Consider the following 22,984-nt stretch of genomic DNA (forward strand, 5'->3'; position numbering starts at 1 on the left):
CCGTCATCCCCCGATCCCTTCATAGTGTTACTGTATAATGTCCCAGCATTCCCAGCAGTGTCACCTCTCCAGTCAGCAGCTCAATCATCTTGTAGATGAGGTCTAGGATCTTCTGGTCATTGATGTCCTCAGGGATCAGGGGGTGAGGTGGAGGCCCCGTGATTGGGCTCAGGGGTCTTCCACATCCTTCAGACACAGGGTCCTGACAGCGATCACTAGAGGTCTTCTTCACCACTGTGTAATCCTGGTAAGGGAGGGACACATTAATAAATCTCACTACAGACATTTCCAGAGTCCTCACCTCTCCAGTTCTGTCCATCTGTTATTCCCATAGATAACAATGATGTAATGTGACGTCATCAGAATCTCTCACCTCTCCAGTGAGACGGAAGAGGATCTCTAGGGTGAGGTGCAACATCCTCTCCGCCATCTTGTCTCTGTCCATATCCATCCTTGATGGGTAAATCAGGAAAATTCTCTTCTGTAGAAGATCTTCACTGAGAGGATCCGATATTGTAGAGACCTGAATGAGAGGAAGATGATCCGATGTAACATCATAAGAATCCTGTGTAATAATACAATTACTGGAGATAATAAGGGAAACATATGAGGAGATTTATTATCTTACAGGGTTTAGTTTTCTCCCCTGACATCTACTAATAAAACCTATATATTTAGTCCACAGACAACAAGCAGTTTCCTCCTCGGAGTCGGCAGCTGAACACGTTCCTCATAGACTCATCTTCCATAACGCTAATTCTCGTCTCATTACCGACACTGGAATCGGCATTAGCAATACTGCAGGAGATATTCATTACACGCGACATGAGAAATAACTCCTTCATGGTGAGAACGACATCTTCATCTTCTACTGCGGCTCTAGAGACAGATGTGGCCAGAGTCGGTCACTGCCTCCATCCCCACCGGCCGTCTATATGAAGGTTTCCCGTCTTCCCCGCACTGGAATCTTCTATCACGTTAGATCTCAGCTCTGAGTCACACACAGAAGTTTGAGGCTTTTAGAAAAGATTTTTAGTTTCCACAAACACAACGGACAGAAATGATCTGATCCCAAAGTCTCCATGTACAGTGATTTATGGGGTTTATTTCTGGCCTTAGACTTTCCCATATTACAAGATGGATGTGAAGACTTTTCTGCCCAATGATGATATAACTATTCTAGGAGTGACGCCTTTATAACCAGATAATAGTGTGTTTGCAGCTTGCAGAGCACAGCGGCTCCTTCTTCAGGCTCCTGTAACAATCCAGTCTCTCAGCACTGACAGCTTCTATGGCTGCTCTGAAGATAAAACTATTTTTTGTGGTAAAATGTAATTATTTTTTCCTCATCGCCCAATGGTATAAAATTCTGGGAGAAAGATGAGTAATTGAGAGGTGGCGGGTGTAACATGGCGCCTCTTATTGGGGGCTCTGATAATGTGACATGGCCCCTAACACCATAAGAGCAGACTCTGCCCTGTCAGACGGCGCTCCTTCCCTCCTGAGGAGTGTCCGGCCCCTTATGGGGTATCGGCACTCAGGGGAAATTGTGGAACAAGTGGTTTCTGTTTTCTCCTCTTCTCCCGTGTGATAATTACAGACTCGGGGACGGAGCGACATTTTAGTGGGAACATTTCATTCCTCCGCTCAATGTTACACAATTCTGTGACCCCCTGAGGGTTAATAATCCTCCCTGCCCCCTAGATGAGCCCCCAGAGGTGGAGGGGGTAACATGGGGCCACTTGTGGGGTCTCTGCTGTTCTGGTGTCGGCGCTCTTCACACGTCACACGGCGTCCGCCGTCTATCCCAGCCACAATGGCGCCCCTTCCCTCCCGAGCCTGTGGGGTATCAGCACTCAGGAGACACGGCGCACTATGCGGCCTCAGCGCTCCTGTCACCTTTAGGACAATGATACATTGGGGGGAAAGTCACATTTCTGTGAGGAAAACAGTAAAATTGTCATTTCTTCCTTCCACATTGCTGAAATTCCTGTCACACTGTCCGAATTCAGAGATTGTCCTGTCAGAAAGGAGACGACAGGGGGCGAAAGGGTTAACAGGACTCACAGGAGGAACCGACCCAGAAAGCAGAAGGTCCAGGAGCGTCCGCCACATATATGACTGCTCTGTGCACAGGACCTGTGATGAGGTCACAGGAGGGGAGGAGTCAGGGGTCACATGATCAGGGGCCTCAGTGTGTGCAGGACTCTGCTGTGCTGGTTGTCATGGTGCTGGATGAGGGGAAGTTTCTGTGTGGGGTCAGGAGGGGTTTACAGGGTGGATGTAGCAGAGCCGTGTGTACGAGGTGTGCGGAGCGGAGCCGTGTGTGTACGAGGTGTACGGAGCGGAGCCGCGTGTGTACGAGGTGTACGGAGCGGAGCCGCGTGTGTACGAGGTGTACGGAGCGGAGCCGTGTGTGTACGAGGTGTACAGAGCGGAGCCGTGTGTGTACGAGGTGTACGGAGCGGAGCCGCGTGTGTACGAGGTGTACGGAGCGGAGCCGCGTGTGTACGAGGTGTACGGAGCGGAGCCGCGTGTGTACGAGGTGTACGGAGCGGAGCCGCGTGTGTACGAGGTGTACGGAGCGGAGCCGCGTGTGTACGAGGTGTACGGAGCGGAGCCGCGTGTGTACGAGGTGTACGGAGCGGAGCCGCGTGTGTACGAGGTGTACGGAGCGGAGCCGCGTGTGTACGAGGTGTACGGAGCGGAGCCGCGTGTGTACGAGGTGTACGGAGCGGAGCCGCGTGTGTACGAGGTGTACGGAGCGGAGCCGCGTGTGTACGAGGTGTACGGAGAGGAGCCGCGTGTGTACGAGGTGTACGGAGCGGAGCCGCGTGTGTACGAGGTGTACGGAGCGGAGCCGCGTGTGTACGGGGTGTACGGAGCGGAGCCGCGTGTGTACGGGGTGTACGGAGCGGAGCCGCGTGTGTACGGGGTGTACGGAGCGGAGCCGCGTGTGTACGGGGTGTACGGAGCGGAGCCGCGTGTGTACGGGGTGTACGGAGCTGAGCCGCGTGTGTACGGGGTGTACGGAGCGGAGCCGCGTGTGTACGGGGTGTACGGAGCGGAGCCGCGTGTGTACGGGGTGTACGGAGCGGAGCCGCGTGTGTACGGGGTGTACGGAGCTGAGCCGCGTGTGTACGGGGTGTACGGAGCTGAGCCGCGTGTGTACGGGGTGTACGGAGCGGAGCCGCGTGTGTACGAGGTGTACGGAGCGGAGCCGCGTGTGTACGAGGTGTACGGAGCGGAGCCGCGTGTGTACGAGGTGTACGGAGCGGAGCCGCGTGTGTACGAGGTGTACGGAGCGGAGCCGCGTGTGTACGAGGTGTACGGAGCGGAGCCGCGTGTGTACGGGGTGTACGGAGCGGAGCCGCGAGTGTACGAGGTGTACGGAGCGGAGCCGCGTGTGTACGAGATGTTCGGAGCAGAGCCGTGTGTATACAGGGTGTACGGAGCGGAGCCCTGTGTGTACGAGGTGTACGGAGCGGAGCCGTGTGTGTACGAGGTGTACGGAGCGGAGCCGTGTGTGTACGAGGTGTACGGAGCGGAGCCGTGTGTGTACGAGGTGTAAGGAGCAGAGCCGTGTGTGTACGAGGTGTACGGAGCAGAGCCGTGTGTATACATGGTGTACGGAGCGGAGCCCTGTGTGTACGAGGTGTACGGAGCGGAGCCGTGTGTGTACGAGGTGTAAGGAGCAGAGCCGTGTGTGTACGAGGTGTAAGGAGCAGAGCCGTGTGTGTACGAGGTGTACGGAGCAGAGCCGCGTGTGTACGAGGTGTAAGGAGCAGAGCCGTGTGTGTACGAGGTGTACGGAGCAGAGCCGTGTGTATACAGGGTGTACGGAGCGGAGCCCTGTGTGTACGAGGTGTACGGAGCGGAGCCGTGTGTGTACGAGGTGTACGGAGCGGAGCCGTGTGTGTACAAGGTGTACGGAGCGGAGCCGTGTGTGTACGAGGTGTAAGGAGCAGAGCCGTGTGTGTACGAGGTGTACGGAGCAGAGCCGTGTGTATACATGGTGTACGGAGCGGAGCCCTGTGTGTACGAGGTGTACGGAGCGGAGCCGTGTGTGTACGAGGTGTAAGGAGCAGAGCCGTGTGTGTACGAGGTGTACGGAGAGGAGCCGTGTGTGTACGGGGTGTACGCAGCGGAGCCGTGTGTGTATGAGCTGTACGGAGCGGAGCCCTGTATGTACGAGGTGTACGGAACGGAGCCCTGTGTATACGAGGTGTACGGAGCGGAGCTGTGTGTGTACGAGGTGTACGGAGCGGAGCACTGTGTGTACGAGGTGTGCGGACCGGAGCCGTGTGTACGAGGTGTACAGAGCAGAGCCGTGTGTGTACGTGGTGTACGGAGCGAAGCTGTGTGTGTAGGTAAGCGTGGCCGATGGTGCAGTGGGTCCACATCCACCAGTGTTACACCAAGTAACTGTGCACACCTCACAACTTTTGAAGCACAGAAAGAGGCACAGAGCATGCGACGCGCATAGCAGCAAACTTTGGCCTCACCCTAATCCATGGCCATTTAGCACTGCTTTCTCCCCCGGCAGGAGGGGTTGTCAGAGGGGCGCTGGTAGTGAGGGAAATTCAGCAGACGCCTGAGACTGCAGGGTGTAGACCCAAATCCGGGACTGTCCGCTGTATCCGGGACAGTTGGGACTAGAGATGAGCAGATGGATTCATAGGTCTCTGGTCCAGCGTGCGTGGGACCTGGGGATTATTTTTTGTGCCGTCATTCACAGTCGGAGCCTCCAGAACGTTCTCCTCTTTATGTAGCGTCACTATACGACATCCAGCTTATTTGTGTCTGTAAGGCTGTGTTCACACACTGCAGAAATACGGTGTTTTTTGTTTTCTGCAGGATCCGCACCATCTACAATAACGATCTTCTCCCCCTTATTTGATGCGTTCTTGGTGCAGAGGTGAAGCCGCGGTTTTAATGCGCTTTTTAGAGGACAGAAAAGCTTTGATTCTGCACTTAATAAAGTTTCTGCAGTTTTTTACCCGCGATTTTATTAGAGAGAAAAGCCCCAAATCCGCACAGATCAGCCGCGTCCTCGGGCGCACAGCGGGCGCCTTTTATGGTAAAGTAGTTTTTATTAAGGATTTATTTACATAAATGAGGTAAAGAAAAAGGGGAGACAGATTATAAATACCCAGTAATACAGACGAGAACAAAACAACAGCAATAAAGAGAAATGTAAAGTCATGAAAGATAGAGGCAGAATAAAGGGGAGAAAGGGTTAAGGAGGAGAACGGGGAAGGAAAAATAGGATTTTTAACCCCTTCGAGACCTTACCCTTTTTCATTTTTGCATTTCTGTTTTTCGCCCCCCCTTCTTCCCACAGCCATAACTTTTTTATGTTTCCGTCAGTATGGCCATGTTAGGCTAGTTTCACACTTGCTTTTTTTTGCAGCGCGTTTTTCCCGCAAAAAAAACGCATTAAAAAAACGCATACAAATGCATACAAACGCTGCGTTTTTTTCAAGCATTTTTATGCGCATGCAGGAAAAAAACGCAGCGTTTTTGCGCGTTTGTATGCGTTTTTTGTGCGTTAGCGTTTTTTTACAGATTTTGGAAAAACCCCACAAAAATGAAAAAACAACCATTCAACAACACACAAGACCAATGGGACTTCATTGTGGGTGTGGTATGTTAATATATAGACCCTGTCTACAGTATTCTTCACATTTGCTTGATTCTTCTCGTGACCATGGATCTGCGCTGGAAGAGTTTTCACTTCAACTTGGATTTGGACATCGCGATGGCTCAGGCGTATGCAGTTGCTTGCCATGAACAAAGGAAGAGAGAGAGGCAGCGAAGACGGCGGCGTATGTGGATACATCCGATTGTTGAACTCCGGGAGAGCCGTGGGGCATACCACACCCTCTACAGCGAGCTACAGGCAAACCCGGAGAAATTTACAGATTATATCAGGATGTCCCATGAAAGTTTCATGGATTTGCTTGCTCGTGTCCAACAATCCATCCGGAGACAGGACACACAGCTCCGTCGTGCGATTCCTCCTGAGGAACGGCTACTGGTGACATTACGGTATGTTTTAAAAACCAAGGGGTGCGGTCTGATGTTTTTTTTTTAAATTTAGTATTCAAAACCTTGGGTAATTAGTTTTCGTGAATGTACTAATATTTTATTTTATAGTTTTTTAAAATAATATTCATAAATATTAATTTTACTTCTTTGTCTGTTCACAGATTCCTGGCGACTGGAGAAACCCTATCTTCACTACACTTCCAGTACCGTATTGGAATCTCTACCTTGTCTGGAATTGTTGCTGACACCTGCCGGGCTCTCTGGAATGTTCTTTGCCCAGAATTTATGCCCCTGCCCACCGCTGAAAAGTGGATGGAAATTGCTGACAAATTCTGGACAGTATGCAATTTTCCCAACTGTTTGGGAGCTGTTGATTGGAAACACATACGGATCATCAAACCCCAAAGAACGGGATCTGAGTACTATAATTACAAAAAGTACTTTTCAATAGTACTCATTGCGATTGCGGATGCCGGATGTATGTTTGTAGCAGTGGACATTGGAGCATTTGGCCGTGGTAATGACTCACAGGCTTTTAAAAACTCAGACATGGGCCGGAGGTTGTATGGCAACCAATTTAATTTCCCTATGCCACGGCCTCTTCCTCACACCGAAGCTCCGCCACTGCCCTTTGTAATGGTTGGCGATGAGGCTTTTCAAATGTGCGGAAACTTACTGAAACCCTACTCCAGCCGGGACTTGGACCACACCAAAAAAATATTTAATTACAGGCTGACCAGGGCCAGAAGAACTGTCGAGTGTGCTTTTGGGATTCTTGTTTCCAGATGGCGAATTCTGGGCACGGCCATTAATCTTAAACTTGAAACAGTCGATGAGGTGGTGAAGGCCTGTGTGGTTCTACATAACTTTGTGATGGCTAAAGAGCACCCGACCTTTGAACTGGACGATGATGCTCCTAACCCATTGCCTGAATTCACTCAGCACACTCTCAGGTCATCCGTTGAAGTTGGCCAAATGAGGGACCAATTTGCGGCCTACTTTATTTCTGATGTAGGACGGGTGCACTGGCAAGATGAAATGGTGTAATGTTGTTGTTTGTTTATGGTAATAAAAATCCTTATTTGATACCATTACTGAGTGCACTATATTTTTTAAACTCCAATTAAATAAAAAACTTCCCATGTATAACTGAATTTTTTTATGTTCACACACCTGGGCAGGTAAATACACATATGAGTTAAAATGCAGCATTGCTAGTCTGCGTGAAATATATTGGAACGAGCAAAGCTGCAGGCCATGAATCAGGAAACCATTTTTTTTCAAGAGAAAATTGTGCAACTAGTTTAAAACAAAGTATGTGATTTTCTCAAAACACAACCCTCAAAACCCAACCCCAATGAAAGTCCATGGGGAATACAAGTCAGCATTGAGTGGATGAATGTAATCTGCTCCATTACAAGTTATTACACTAGGCCTTGGAATGACTATACTAGGCCGTGGTATTTCAAATATGAGTATAGTAGGCCTTGGGCCTACTAGTATAGTCATATGTGAAATACCACGGCCTAGTATAGTCATAACAAGGCCTACTCGATTTTTGCCAACTAGGATCTTGTTTCACGAAAAACAAACGGGTGAAACTTGACAAGTTTCAACAGTTTGTTTTTCATGAAACCAGATTCTAGTTGGTAAAACTAGAGTTATTACACTAGGCCTTGGAATGACTATACTAGGCCGTGGTATTTCAAATATGAGTATAGTAGGCCTTGGGCCTACTAGTATAGTCATATGTGAAATACCACGGCCTAGTATAGTCATAACAAGGCCTACTCGATTTTTGCCAACTAGGATCTTGTTTCACGAAAAACAAACGGGTGAAACTTGACAAGTTTCAACAGTTTGTTTTTCATGAAACCAGATTCTAGTTGGTAAAACTAGAGTTATTACACTAGGCCTTGGAATGACTATACTAGGCCGTGGTATTTCAAATATGAGTATAGTAGGCCTTGGGCCTACTAGTATAGTCATATGTGAAATACCACGGCCTAGTATAGTCATAACAAGGCCTACTCGATTTTTGCCAACTAGGATCTTGTTTCACGAAAAACAAACGGGTGAAACTTGACAAGTTTCAACAGTTTGTTTTTCATGAAACCAGATTCTAGTTGGTAAAACTAGAGTTATTACACTAGGCCTTGGAATGACTATACTAGGCCGTGGTATTTCAAATATGAGTATAGTAGGCCTTGGGGCTAGTAGTATAGTAATATGTGAAATACCACGGCCTAGTATAGTCATACCAAGGCCTACTGTAATAACTCGATTTTTAACAACTAGCATCTTGTTTCACAAAAAACAAACTGGTGAAACTAGAAAGAAACTTATTTTTAAGACAAGTTTCAACAGTTTGTTTTTCATGAAACCAGATCCAAGTTGGTAAAACTCGAGTTATTACACTAGGCCTTGGTATGACTATACTAGTCCGTGTTATTTCACATATGACTATACTAGGCCTTGGGTTGGTTTTTAACATGTATTTACCCATCAGTGTGTATTAGCGGCGCAAACAACATTAATGAAACTTAGTAATGGTGAACCACAAATGTAAATTTATTTTTTATCACAAAAATAAACCAAAAAATTATTTTTTCCGGCGTTTGGGGGCAGATGGTTTCAATTTGGGGGTGTGCAGGGAATATGCAACACTTGCAGTTGAAGACGGTGTTTGAGGGGAAGGGGCAACAAAACTTGTGGGGGAAGGTAGTCCAGTTAAGGGAATTAAACTAGGAACACTTGGAGGAGAGGAAATCTGTTCAGGTACATTAGTTGTAATGGCATGTCGCCGTAGGCTTGTGTGCCTGGACCGACTTTGGCCCAATGCCCGCCTTGATAGATTTCGCCTTGAACTAGGGGCAAATATGGAATGTAGGTCCCCCGTCTGCTGGTATGGCTGCTGCTGCTGAGGTGGCGGCTGCTGCTGCTGAGGTGGCGGCTGCTGCTGAGGTGGCGGCTGCTGCTGAGGTGGCTGCTGCTGCTGAGGTGGTTGCTGCTGCTGAGGTGGTTGCTGCTGCTGCTGAGGTGGCTGCTGCTGCTGCTGAGGTGGCTGCTGCTGCTGCTGAGGTGGCTGCTGCTGAGGTGGCTGCTGCTGCTGAGGTGGCTGCTGCTGCTGCTCTTCGTTGTCAGTGCTCGTCCTTGCAGGAGGACTGGTGGCGGCAGTGATGGTCCAGGTTTGCAGAGTGGTGGTGGCAGGGCTACTACATGTTGTTGTAGCGGCAGGGCTGTTCCATGTTTGCCTAGTGGTGGCTGAGCTCCACGCATGCATGGGAGTGGCGGTGGTGCTCCAGACAGGAGCAGCGCTTGCCATGGTGGTGTCGGTGAAGTGACCAGCTGCACTCAGACTTGTGGTGGTGTAACGGTGGGTGTCCTGGCTTTGAATAGAGGTGTCCGTGCAGTGGTATGCAGCACAAGTCGGTAGTGAGGTGAAGCGAGTCAATGGTGGCACAGGTGGAAAGGACACCACTGACTGCTGACCGTACCGATTATGCTGCATAGCCTGCAAGAAAGCATTGTTGCAGGCCTGCAGCACATTCAGCTGTTGATCAGGACTAAGGTGTTCCGCCATGCCCTTTTCAATCTTACTAAAAAAATGGTGTGCTGGTCTGTTGAGGTCGGCCTCCAGACGGTCAAGGCGCTGTTCTACAGAATTGAAGCGGTGTTCAAAGTGGTTAAAACCATGTTCCATGAGTGCAAAACCGCTTTCAACTCTGTCGGACAGTGACTTGAGGCTGGAATTAAATGTCTCGCTCAAATGCATAAACTCGGGCAAGACATTCCTGTCCAAGGCCCTCTGCCGCTGGCGGGTAGTGCCCGCATAACCAGTGGCAGAGACCTGGGACAGGGGAACACCTGATGGCCCAGCTTCCTGGTCACCAGCTGTGTGTGTGGTTGACCTGCAAGGTGCTTCCTGGCTGTCGGATGGCTGGGACGGGTCAAAGGACGTCCAAGGAAGGACCGCTCCAGGGCTAGGTTGCAGGGTGCTGCTCCAGGTGCTGTGGAAGAAAGGAAAATCATTACTACCATGCCTGTACAAGAAGCATCAGCTGTGGATTAGAAAAACACAGATTAATAAAAATAAAAACCCAAAATTTATAATACTTACGATCTCGTGGCAAGGACCGGTCTTAGGAACTGCAACGCGTGATAGTGACGGTATCTAGTTCTGGTCCTTGACGCAGATCCACTGCGAACCTGGCCCTCAGCACGAACATCACTGTTGAAGCGGTCCTTGATCGAACGCCAACGTGTTCGGACTTTGTCCACTGTTGATAAAAAAAAAAACAGTGCCGTCAAGGACAACAGTCACTGTGGCACAATGTAGCAATACAATACTCAAAGCAGTCACTGTAGACCCCGATGACACTGTTGGGTTTCCTGCTAGAATATGCCTAGCACGAAACCCAACAGTGCCGTCAAGGACAACAGTCACTGCGGCACAATGTAGCAATACAATACTCAAAGCAGTCACTGTAGACCCCGATGACACTGTTGGGTTTCCTGCTAGAATATGCCTAGCACGAAACCCAACAGTGCCGTAAAGGACAACAGTCACTGCGGCACAATGTAGCAATACAATACTCAAAGCAGTCACTGTAGACCCCGATGACACTGTTGGGTTTCCTGCTAGAATACACCTAGCACGAAACCCAACAGTGCCGTCAAGGACAACAGTCACTGCGGCACAATGTAGCAATACAATACTCAAAGCAGTCACTGTAGACCCCGATGACACTGTTGGGTTTCCTGCTAGAATACACCTAGCACGAAACCCAACAGTGCCGTCAAGGACAACAGTCACTGCGGCACAATGTAGCAATACAATACTCAAAGCAGTCACTGTAGACCCCGATGACACTGTTGGGTTTCCTGCTAGAATATGCCTAGCACGAAACCCAACAGTGCCGTCAAGGACAACAGTCACTGCGGCACAATACAGAGCAGGGAAATACTCACTAAACGCCTTTTTGGAGGATGCTGTGGCGCTGTCCCAGCCATCAATCAACGCTGCGGCCACCTCATTCCATAGCCGCCGGGTCACCACAATGTCCTTGTGCAGCCGGTCACGGCTGTCCCACAACGGCGAACGCTCCTGGACCAGGCTGATGAGCTGCTCATTATCCAGGTAGACGTCTTCATCCCGTTGTGGAACCTAGACAAAACACATTCATTAGAATAATCAAATTTAAATTGAATAAAAAGTTACAAAAAAAGAAACATAAAAAAGAGTAAAAATAGAAGATAAAAAATAAAGAACATTACAAATCATTTGATACTTACATTCCGTATCACCACCGGGACTTGGCTTCGCTGCTCCTGCTCTTCGCCCTCACTAGTCCCGTCCGCAGATGATGATGACGATGTCTTAAAAAAGTTGAAAAAAACGTAAGAGATTTGGAGAAGCAGCAGATATACTTACCAGATGCACGAAAATAATCACCTCACGGTCTGCTTGCGCCAATTCCTGCCGCGATGGGGAATACTCGGATTCTGAACACATACTGCATGTAAAAATAATAAAAATCATTAGTACATACATAATTTAAAAGGACAGGCATATAATGTAATATACTCACATTCTTCGCTGATATAATGGGTTCTTGGTTGACTGTCTGCTCTTCAATCTGTCAGTGTAGTAGTGGCAGAGTTTTGGCAGGCACCTCCTTTATATAGACTTTTTTTTTTGACTTTAGAAGATTATAACTAGGACAACAAGTGGACACCACCAAAAAAACGCAGCGCTAAAAAAAAGCATACATGCGCATGCCAGTGCGCACGTATGCGCATCCATAGGCTATAATGGCCATTTTTAGCGCAAAACGTGCGCATACGTGCGCATGCGCTTTTTTCCAGGGCCAAAAAATGCAACATGCTGCGTCTGGAAAATACCAACGCACACCCCAAAAAAACGCAGCGCATGAAAATCGCATACGTGCGCATGCCAGCGCGCAGGTATGCGCACCCATGTTAAATATAGGGGAAAAATCGCATGCGCACGTATGCGTTTTTTTCCAGCGCTAAAAAACGCAAATGTGAAACCAGCCTTAGGGCTTGTTTGTTGCGGGACAAGTTGTGCTTTGGAACGACATCATTGGTTTCACCATATCGTGTACTCAAAAATGGGAAAAAATTTCCAAGTGCGGTGAAATTGCAAAAAAGTGTAACTCCACAACTTTTTTTGGATTTTCTTTCTACCATATTCACCAAATGCTAAGACTGCCCTGCCATTATGATTCTCCAGGTCATTACAAGGTCATAGACACCAAACAGGTCTCAGTTCTTTTGTATTTAAGTGGTCAAAAAAATACATAATTTGTTGGAAAAAAAAAAGTGTGCCATTTTCCAAGACCCGTAGCGTCTCCATTTTTCATGATCTTGGGTTGGGTGAGGGCTTATTGTTTGCGCACTGAGCTGATGTTTTTAATGATCCCATATTGGTGCAGATACGATCTTTTGATCATCCGTTATGGCATTTTAATTCAATGTTGCGGCGATCAAAACACCTTAATTCTGGCATTTTGACTCTTTTTCTCACTACACCGTCTAGTGATCGGGTTGTTCCTTGTTTTATTGATAGATCGGGCGATTCTGAACGCGGCGATACCAAATTTGTGTATGTTTGATTTTTCTATTTTATTTTGAATGGGGTGAAAGGGGGGTGATTTGAACTTTTATATTTTTTATTTTTTTATATTTTTAAAAACATTTTTTTTACTTTTGGCCTGCTTCATTAGTTTCCATGGGAGACTAGAAGCTGCCATAACTCGATCGGCTCTGCGATGATCAGATCACCTGTATGTAGCAGAATACCTCACTTGAGCTGACGTGTGCTGGGAAAGATGCAGGCTCACCGCCGGAGCCGACATCAAAGGGAGAGAAGTTACCTGCGCCGTACTAGTATGGTCATGAATGGGTTAAGGAACATGGGGAAAAGGGAAAGGGATCAAAAGGAAATGAAAAAGATTGGTCTGCACCGGATAGGCCGGGAAAGGGGTTACGGGACACATGTAATACCTTATATATAAAACATTTAAGAGGCGGGAGGGGAAGAGAAGGAATGGGAAAGGCGAGGAAAGAAAAGGGGAGAAAGGAAGAACAGCTGTAACCAGGCGGAGAGACGAGAATCTAGAGGAATCCTGACTGTTACATCATGGAAGATACTGAGTGTTGGAGTCTGATAGCGCCGCAGTTCTCATGAAATCTGCGCTCTCTGTGGTCTGAAGACCCTGCGGACCTCTGGGTTTTGATGCGTTTTCCCTTTATAGGCTTCTTCTGAAAAAAACGTATTAAGAAAAAAAATGTATGAAGAGAAAACCGCCGTCACATTTATAAGCGCAGAATCAAAGCTTTTCTGTACTATTAAAAAAGTGTTAAACGCGGATTCATATCTGCCAAAAAAGCATCAAATATGGGGGAAAATGCAAAAAAGAAGAAACGCAGCAAACGCGCTATAATCAGGGAGGATTGTCACTACGTCATCTGGGTCAGACATTTACAGAAGAAAGAACGCAGCATTTACGCTACGTGTGAACACGTCCTCCGTCCGCATCACAGCTTTATCACATTATTTTATGGGTTTTATAGAGAAAAATATCAATTACGCCATTTTGTTTTTCCCGTAATTTACCGATTCCTGTAAATAATCTGATCGCTGTGTTCTGCAGGTCATTACAGTTATATTGACACAACTATGTGTAGAAAAAATAACACTTTCCTACTTTTTTAAGTAAGAGCACAGTGAGGATAGAAAGGGAAACAGTACTGAATTGTGTGGATAAAACAAATCTTGTTTAATGTTCATTCAAAAAGTGATTACAAAAATGAAGAAAAGTAAGTTCATAGCACACAGAAATAAGTATTAGATTAAAAGAAGAGAAAACAAGCATTCATTGGTTCTTACATGTGGTCTTGAGGCATGATGCGGTCCGTGCTGGAGATTCTCAAGATATAAGAGATCTCCCTGAACAGGAGTTAGGTCGGCTTATACACTATTTTGACCCATAGGCCGGGGTCACACTAACCGACGCAAAATACGGTCCGTAGTTTACATGCGTAATACGGATGAATGACCCCTAAATAGTGCTCCGTATGTCATCCGTACTCAAGGTGTGGTCGCGTATTTTGCGCATGTCTGCATCCGTATGTAATCCGTATGGCATCCGTATGCGGAGATTTTCTCACAGGCTTGCAAAATGGACATGTAACGGTTTTGAGGCCTGCAAACTATTGAAATCATTAGCCTACACCCTATTTATTGCCTCTGTAACAGGTGGCTGCCTCCATTCTGTCCATTTTTGACCTTGCCTTGTCTAGGTGTGTTGGTGTTGTATGGCCAACATGACAGTCTGAGTTTCAACACAACTGAGCAGGTTCTCTTCAACTGGCTTTTGTCACGTTGCTTTGGATAGCCATACCCAGTGATAGTGGATCCGCGGAGGAGGAGACGCATGTGGGTCCATCCACTTTTGAGGCAACGACTCACAAGAGGTCATTTTCACCGCCTCTATTCTTCTCTGTGGGAGCATCCAGCTAAATTCTACCAATACTGTCGCATGAGCCTTGCAACATTTGATCTACTCTTGGAGACAGTGCGCCCTGGGATAACCTTTCAGAACACAAGGATGCGCAAAGCTAGACTGCAGAGGAGCGACTTCTACTCACATTACGGTATGTACTATACAACCACCTTCTCTATGTTCATGAGGTGTTGGCCAAAGTATGTGTCTTTTCGGATTTGTTTGGTTTGTTTTGGCCTCATCTTAGTCCAGATATATTTAAACTTACACACCAGAATGTTATGTGTAATATGTACTGAATATCACGTAGTCATTATCCTTGAAAAAATATGTGTGTTAGTAGATATGAAACCCCAACATTTTGGTTATGTATGTAGCTGCTGTTTTTCTCATTTTTTGGTTCTAAATGTCACATTTCTGCTGTTCTTCAGCTTCCTGTCCACTGGCCTGTCTTATGCCGCCCTCCACCATGAGTTTCTCATTGGAAGATCTACCATTTCTGGCATAGTCAGGCCAACATGTAGTGAAATCTGGTAAAGACTACATCAAGTCGTCATGCCCGAGCCCAGGATGGAAGACTGGTTGAGGATCTCAAGGGACTTTGAGGAGGAATGCCAGTTTCCTAATTGTATTGGGGCCCTTGATGGGAAACATATCCGGGTGTGTAAGCAGCCGAACTCTGGCTCCCAATTCTTCAATTATAAACAATACTTTTCTGTTGTATTGTTGGCTCTGGCCGACCCTCAATACAAGTTTATAATTGTCGACAACGGGGCCTATGGAAGGACGGGAGACTCAAGAGTCTTCAATACTTCCATTATGGGTCGGCGGTTACGCACTAACCAGTTAGATCTACCCCCACCACGCCAGCTACCAGGCTCAACTCAAGAATCAGTCCCTTATGTCCTTTGGCATTCTTTGTGCCAAAGGGTGGGTCCTCCAGTCTGCCATTCAGCTGAGTGAACAAAATGTTAATGAAGCTATAAAAGCCTGTGTCGTTCTTCATAACTTCACCAGGATACATGATTGTTCCTCCTCTGCTGGTGTTGTGCGTGGGTCGGACATTGTGCGTAGGGCAAGACCACATGTCAACCCTCAACGTAGACTGCTCTCTGCTCTCAAAGTGCGAGATATTTTCACAAATTATTTTATGTCACCTGAGGGGGAAACTTCTTGGCAAGAGCATGCTGTGTCTATGTTATAATTTTGTGCTTTTTGTCTGTGTAAATATATATATTTCAAACCCTTATGGTTCGCTCACTGTGTAATTGCCTTGGTAAGGCTGGTTTCACATTTGCGTTTTTTAGCGCTGGAAAAAAACGCATACATGCGCATGCGATTTTTCCCCTATATTTAACATGGGTGCGCATACATGCGCGCTTGTAAGCGCATGTATGCGATTTTCATGCGCTGCGTTTTTTTGGGGTGTGCGTTGGTATTTTCCAGACGCTGCATGTTGCATTTTTTGGCCCTGGAAAAAAGCGCATGCGCACGTATGCGCACGTTTTGCGCTAAAAATGGCCATTATAGCCTATGGATGCGCATACGTGCGCACTGGCATGCGCAGGTATGCGATTTTTTAGCGCTGCGTTTTTTGGGTGGTGTCCACTTTTTATCCTAGTTAGAATCTTCTAAAGTCAAAAAAAAAAAGTCTATATAAAGGAGGTGCCTGCCAAAACTCTGCCACTACTACACTGACAGATTGAAGAGCAGACAGTCAACCAAGAACCCATTATATCAGCGAAGAATGTGAGTATATTACATTATATGCCTGTCCTTTTAAATTATGTATGTACTAATGATTTTTATTATTTTTACATGCAGTATGTCTTCAGAATCGGAGTATTCCCCATCGCGGCAGGAATTGGCGCAAGCAGACCGTGAGGTGATTATTTTCGTGCATCTGGTAAGTATATCTGCTGCTTCTCCAAATCTCTTACGTTTTTTTCAACTTTCTTAAGACATCGTCATCATCATCTGCGGACGGCACTAGTGAGGGCGAAGAGCAGGAGCAGCGAAGCCAAGTCCCGGTGGTGATACGGAATGTAAGTATCAAATGATTTGTAATGTTCTTTATTTTTTATCTTCTATTTTTACTCTTTTTTTTGTTTCTTTTTTTGTAACTTTTTATTCAATTTAAATTTGATTATTCTAATGAATGTGTTTTGTCTAGGTTCCACAACGGGATGAAGACGTCTACCTGGATAATGAGCAGCTCATCAGCCTGGTCCAGGAGCGTTCGCCGTTGTGGGACAGCCGTGACCGGCTGTACAAGGACAATGTGGTGACCCGGCGGCTATGGAATGAGGTGGCCGCAGCGTTGATGGATGGCTGGGACAGCGCCACAGCATCCTCCAAAAAGGCGTTTAGTGAGTATTTCCCTGCTCTGTATTGTGCCGCAGTGACTGTTGTCCTTGACGGCACTGTTGGGTTTCGTGCTAGGCGTATTCTAGCAGGAAACCCAACAGTGTCATCGGGGTCTACAGTGACTGCTTTGAGTATTGTATTGCTACATTGTGCCGCAGTGACTGTTGTCCTTGACGGCACTGTTGGGTTTCGTGCTAGGCGTATTCTAGCAGGAAACCCAACAGTGTCATCGGGGTCTACAGTGACTGCTTTGAGTATTGTATTGCTACATTGTGCCGCAGTGACTGTTGTCCTTGACGGCACTGTTGGGTTTCGTGCTAGGCGTATTCTAGCAGGAAACCCAACAGTGTCATCGGGGTCTACAGTGACTGCTTTGAGTATTGTATTGCTACATTGTGCCGCAGTGACGGTTGTCCTTGACGGCACTGTTAGGTTTCGTGCTAGGCGTATTCTAGCAGGAAACCCAACAGTGTCATCGGGGTCTACAGTGACTGCTTTGAGTATTGTATTGCTACATTGTGCCGCAGTGACTGTTGTCCTTGACGGCACTGTTGGGTTTCGTGCTAGGCGTATTCTAGCAGGAAACCCAACAGTGTCATCGGGGTCTACAGTGACTGCTTTGAGTATTGTATTGCTACATTGTGCCGCAGTGACTGTTGTCCTTGACGGCACTGTTTTTTTTTTTATCAACAGTGGACAAAGTCCGAACACGTTGGCGTTCGATCAAGGACCGCTTCAACAGTGATGTTCGTGCTGAGGGCCAGGTTCGCAGTGGATCTGCGTCAAGGACCAGAACTAGATACCGTCACTATCACGCGTTGCAGTTCCTAAGACCGGTCCTTGCCACAAGATCGTAAGTATTATACATTTTGGGTTTTTATTTTTATTAATCTGTGTTTTTCTAATCCACAGCTGATGCTTCTTGTAAAGGCATGGTAGTAATGATTTTCCTTTCTTCCACAGCACCTGGAGCAGCACCCTGCAACCTGGCCCTGGAGCGGTCCTTCCTCGGACGTCCTCTGACCCGTCCCAGCCATCCGACAGCCAGGAAGCACCTTGCAGGTCAACCACACACACAGCTGGTGACCAGGAAGCTGGGCCATCAGGTGTTCCCCTGTCCCAGCTCTCTGCCACTGGTTATGCGGGCACTACCCGCCAGCGGCAGAGGGCCTTGGACAGGAATGTCTTGCCCGAGTTTATGCATTTGAGCGAGACATTTAATTCCAGCCTCAAGTCACTGTCCGACAGAGTTGAAAGCGGTTTTGCACTCATGGAACGTGGTTTTAACCACTTTGAACACCGCTTCAATTCTGTAGAACAGCGCCTTGACCGTCTGGAGGCCGACCTCAACAGACCAGCACACCATTTTTTTAGTAAGATTGAAAAGGGCATGGCGGAACACCTTAGTCCTGATCAACAGCTGAATGTGCTGCAGGCCTGCAACAATGCTTTCTTGCAGGCTATGCAGCATAATCGGTACGGTCAGCAGTCAGTGGTGTCCTTTCCACCTGTGCCACCATTGACTCGCTTCACCTCACTACCGACTTGTGCTGCATACCACTGCACGGACACCTCTATTCAAAGCCAGGACACCCACCGTTACACCACCACAAGTCTGAGTGCAGCTGGTCACTTCACCGACACCACCATGGCAAGCGCTGCTCCTGTCTGGAGCACCACCGCCAATCCCATGCATGCGTGGAGCTCAGCCACCACTAGGCAAACATGGAACAGCCCTGCCGCTACAACAACATGTAGTAGCCCTGCCACCACCACTCTGCAAACCTGGGCCATCACTGCCGCCACCAGTCCTCCTGCAAGGACGAGCACTGACAACGAAGAGCAGCAGCAGCCACCTCAGCAGCAGCAGCCACCTCAGCAGCCGCCGCCACCTCAGCAGCAGCCGCCACCTCAGCAGCAGCCGCCACCTCAGCAGCAGCAGCAACCACCTCAGCAGCAGCAGCCACCTCAGCAGCAGCCGCCACCTCAGCAGCAGCCGCCACCTCAGCAGCAGCCGCCACCTCTGCAGCAGCAGCCGCGACCTCAGCAGCAGCAGCCATACCAGCAGACGGGGGACCTACATTCCATATTTGCCCCTACTTCAAGGCGAAATCAATCAAGGCGGGCATTGGGCCAAAGTCGGTCCAGGCACACAAGCCTACGGCGACATGCCATTACAACTAATGTACCTGAACAGATTTCCTCTCCTACAAGTGTTCCAAGTTTAATTCCCTTAACTGGACTACCTTCCCCCACAAGTTTTGTTGCCCCTTCCCCTCAAACACCGTCTTCAACTGCAAGTGTTACATATTCCCTGCACACCCCCAAATTGAAACCATCTGCCCCCAAACGCCGTAAAAAATAATTTTTATTTTTTTTTTTGTGATAAAAAATAAATTTACATTTGTGGTTCACCATTAATAAGTTTCATTAATGTTGTTTGCGCCGCTCACACACACTGATGGGTAAATACATGTTAAAAACCAACCCAACGGCTAGTATAGTCATATGTGAAATACCACGGCCTAGTATAGTCATTCCAAGGCCTAGTGTAATAACTCTAGTTTTACCAAATAGAATCTGGTTTCATGAAAAACAAACTGTTGAAACTTTTCTAAAAAATAAGTTTCTTTCTAGTTTCACCAGTTTGTTTTTTGTGAAACAAGATGCTAGTTGTTAAAAATCGAGTTATTACAGTAGGCCTTGGTATGACTATACTAGGCCGTGGTATTTCACATATTACTATACTACTAGCCCCAAGGCCTACTATACTCATATTTGAAATACCACGGCCTAGTATAGTCATTCCAAGGCCTAGTGTAATAACTCTAGTTTTACCAAATAGAATATGGTTTCATGAAAAAAAAACTGTTGAAACTTTTCTAAAAAATAAGTTTCTTTCTAGTTTCACCAGTTTGTTTTTTGTGAAACAAGATGCTAGTTGGTAAAATTCGAGTTATTACAGTAGGCCTTGGTATGACTATACTAGGCCGTGGTATTTCACATATTACTATACTACTAGCCCCAAGGCCTACTATACTCATATTTGAAATACCACGGCCTAGTATAGTCATTCCAAGGCCTAGTGTAATAACTTGTAATGGAGCAGATTACATGAGCAGATTACATTCATCCACTCAATGCTGACTTGTATTCCCCATGGACTTTCATTGGGGTTGGGTTTTGAGGGTTGTGTTTTGAGAAAATCACATACTTTGTTTTAAACTAGTTGCACAATTTTCTCTTGAAAAAAAATGGTTTCCTGATTCATGGCCTGCAGCTTTGCTCATTCCAATATATTTCACGCAGACTAGCAATGCTGCATTTTAACTCGTATGTGTATTTACCTGCCCAGGTGTGTGAACATAACAAAATTCAGTTATACATGGGAAGTTTTTTAATTAATTGGAGTTTAAAAAATATAGTGCACTCAGTAATGGTATCAAATAAGGATTTTTATTACCATAAACAACAACATTACACCATTTCATCTTGCCAGTGCACCCGTCCTACATCAGAAATAAAGTAGGCCGCAAATTTGTCCCTCATTTGGCCAACTTCAACGGATGACCTGAGAGTGTGCTGAGTGAATTCAGGCAATGGGTTAGGAGCATCATCGTCCAGTTCAAAGGTCGGGTGCTCTTTAGCCATCACAAAGTTATGTAGAACCACACAGGCCTTCACCACCTCATCGACTGTTTCAAGTTTAAGATTAATGGCCGTGCCCAGAATTCGCCATCTGGAAACAAGAATCCCAAAAGCACACTCGACAGTTCTTCTGGCCCTGGTCAGCCTGTAATTAAAAATTTTTTTGGTGTGGTCCAAGTCCCGGCTGGAGTAGGGTTTCAGTAAGTTTCTGCACATTTGAAAAGCCTCATCGCCAACCATTACAAAGGGCAGTGGCGGAGCTTCGGTGTGAGGAAGAGGCCGTGGCATAGGGAAATTAAATTGGTTGCCATACAACCTCCGGCCCATGTCTGAGTTTTTAAAAGCCTGCGAGTCATTACCACGGCCAAATGCTCCAATGTCCACTGCTACAAACATACATCCGGCATCCGCAATTGCAATGAGTACTATTGAAAAGTACTTTTTGTAATTATAGTACTCAGATCCCGTTCTTTGGGGTTTGATGATCCGTATGTGTTTCCCATCAACAGCTCCCAAACAGTTGGGAAAATTGCATACTGTCCAGAATTTGTCAGCAATTTCCATCCACTTTTCAGCGGTGGGCAGGGGCATAAATTCTGGGCAAAGAACATTCCAGAGAGCCCGGCAGGTGTCAGCAACAATTCCAGACAAGGTAGAGATTCCAGTACGGTACTGGAAGTGTAGTGAGGATAGGGTTTCTCCAGTCGCCAGGAATCTGTGAACAGACAAAGAAGTAAAATTAATATTTATGTATATTATTTTTAAAAACTATAAAAAAAAATATTAGTACATTCACGAAAACTAATTACCCAAGGTTTTGAATACTAAATTTACAAAAAAAAACATCAGACCATACCCCTTTGTTTTTAAAACATACCGTAATGTCACCAGTAGCCGTTCCTCAGGAGGAATCGCACGACGGAGCTGTGTGTCCTGTCTCCGGATGGATTGTTGGACACGAGCAAGCAAATCCATGAAACTTTCGTGGGACATCCGGATATAATCAGTAAATTTCTCCGGGTTTGCACGTAGCTCGCTGTAGAGGGTGTGGTATGCCCCACGGCTCTCCCGGAGTTCAACAATCGGATGTATCCACATACGCCGCCGTCTTCGCTGCCTCTCTCTCTTCCTTTGTTCATGGCAAGCAACTGCATACGCCTGAGCCATCGCGATGTCCAAATCCAAGTTGAAGTGAAAACTCTTCCAGCGCAGATCCATGGTCACGAGAAGAATCAAGCAAATGTGAAGAATACTGTAGACAGGGTCTATATATATTAACATACCACACCCACAATGAAGTCCCATTGGTCTTGTGTGTTGTTGAATGGTTGTTTTTTCTTTTTTGTGGGGTTTTTCCAAAATCTGTAAAAAAACGCAAACGCACAAAAAACGCATACAAACGCGCAAAAACGCTGCGTTTTTTTCCTGCATGCGCATTAAAATGCTTGAAAAAAACGCAGCGTTTGTATGCATTTGTATGCGTTTTTTTAATGCGTTTTTTTGCGGGAAAAACGCGCTGCATAAAAAAGCAAGTGTGAAACTAGCCTAAGCGTATGTTATGAAATTTTTTCAAAATTGAGACACAGACATAAAATTGTGTAGACAAATTTTTACTTTTGTCTTTTTGGTTTTTTCAACCCATATTATTGCCATATGGTAAATGTGGCAATGGCCCAAAGTGGCCTTTTTGCTGATTTGCAAAGTTACAACCAAGACATTTGCTGAACCCAATAAAACAAAAACACAACATTATGCAAAAACAATATTCCAACATTACAAATGGTGGTAGGTCGGGGGAGAAGGTGGAAGACCAGCCTGTGTTTGCTGCTGGCTATTTTGCCCAACTTGCCCATCGCCTTGTGTGGGGGCATACTGTTGCCCATGATGTGGGTAGTGTACTGCCTACTGTGATTGTAGTGGGTAATGGGCTGACTGAAACTGGAGAGAGGCCTCTTGTTGGGGATGATAGGCCCGTGGCTCATACCCACCAAAATAGCCATGTTGTCCCCAACCAGGTTGGGACCAGCCTCCAACACTGGGTGGGAACTATTGGTGAGGTTGGCTCGAGGCAGACATATGTGGCTGCTGTGGTCAAGGTTGGGTAGGGAGAGGAAGGGGTTGAGGTGTTGGCCCACATGTTGGAGGATCCTCAGAGCCTGATTGAGCAAACATGTGTGGGGGGTCTAAGGCGCATCAGATTCCTTAAGGAAAGCTGCCACCTCTCCAGATATTCAAATAACTCATATGGGGTATTTGGGTGTGTGCTTGCGTCAAGCAGGATCTGAAAACATCCTCGAATACGTAGCCTCACCTCACGGGGAAGGGGCCTAAGATACCGGGCCAGGCTGCGTGAGTACGCCTACTCCCCATAATCATTATTAACTTGA

At 46.8% G+C, this 22,984-nt stretch overlaps 1 protein-coding gene across 1 annotated transcript; it reads right to left on the reverse strand.

Moving 5' to 3' along the window:
- Window positions 1-19: 19 nt before the first annotated feature.
- On the reverse strand, window positions 20-13,615 carry LOC141075615 (oocyte zinc finger protein XlCOF29-like). Its single transcript, XM_073562721.1, has 3 exons — window positions 13,586-13,615; window positions 374-523; window positions 20-244 (listed from the first exon to the last, which is right to left on the reverse strand). Exons 1-3 carry the CDS (start codon window positions 13,613-13,615, stop codon window positions 20-22), a joined length of 405 nt encoding a protein of 134 aa, XP_073418822.1.
- Window positions 13,616-22,984: the final 9,369 nt, after the last annotated feature.

The sequence above is a fragment of the Dendrobates tinctorius genome, unplaced genomic scaffold, assembly GCF_039654945.1.
Source record: "Dendrobates tinctorius isolate UK_male_01 unplaced genomic scaffold, ASM3965494v1 ptg000366l, whole genome shotgun sequence".
NCBI classification, from domain to species: domain Eukaryota; kingdom Metazoa; phylum Chordata; class Amphibia; order Anura; family Dendrobatidae; genus Dendrobates; species Dendrobates tinctorius.

What these genes read in the sequence shown, in the direction of transcription:
- LOC141075615 (XM_073562721.1), bottom strand. Translation starts at nt 13,615, where the DNA reads ATGCGGACGGAGGACGTGTTCACACGTAGC. An exon ending in AGGACGTGTTCACACGTAGC is followed by an intron (nt 524 to 13,585) that starts GTAAATGCTGCG and finishes CCTCTCATTCAG; the next exon opens with GTCTCTACAATATCGGATCC. An exon ending in TCTTCCGTCTCACTGGAGAG is followed by an intron (nt 245 to 373) that starts GTGAGAGATTCT and finishes CTCCCTTACCAG; the next exon opens with GATTACACAGTGGTGAAGAA.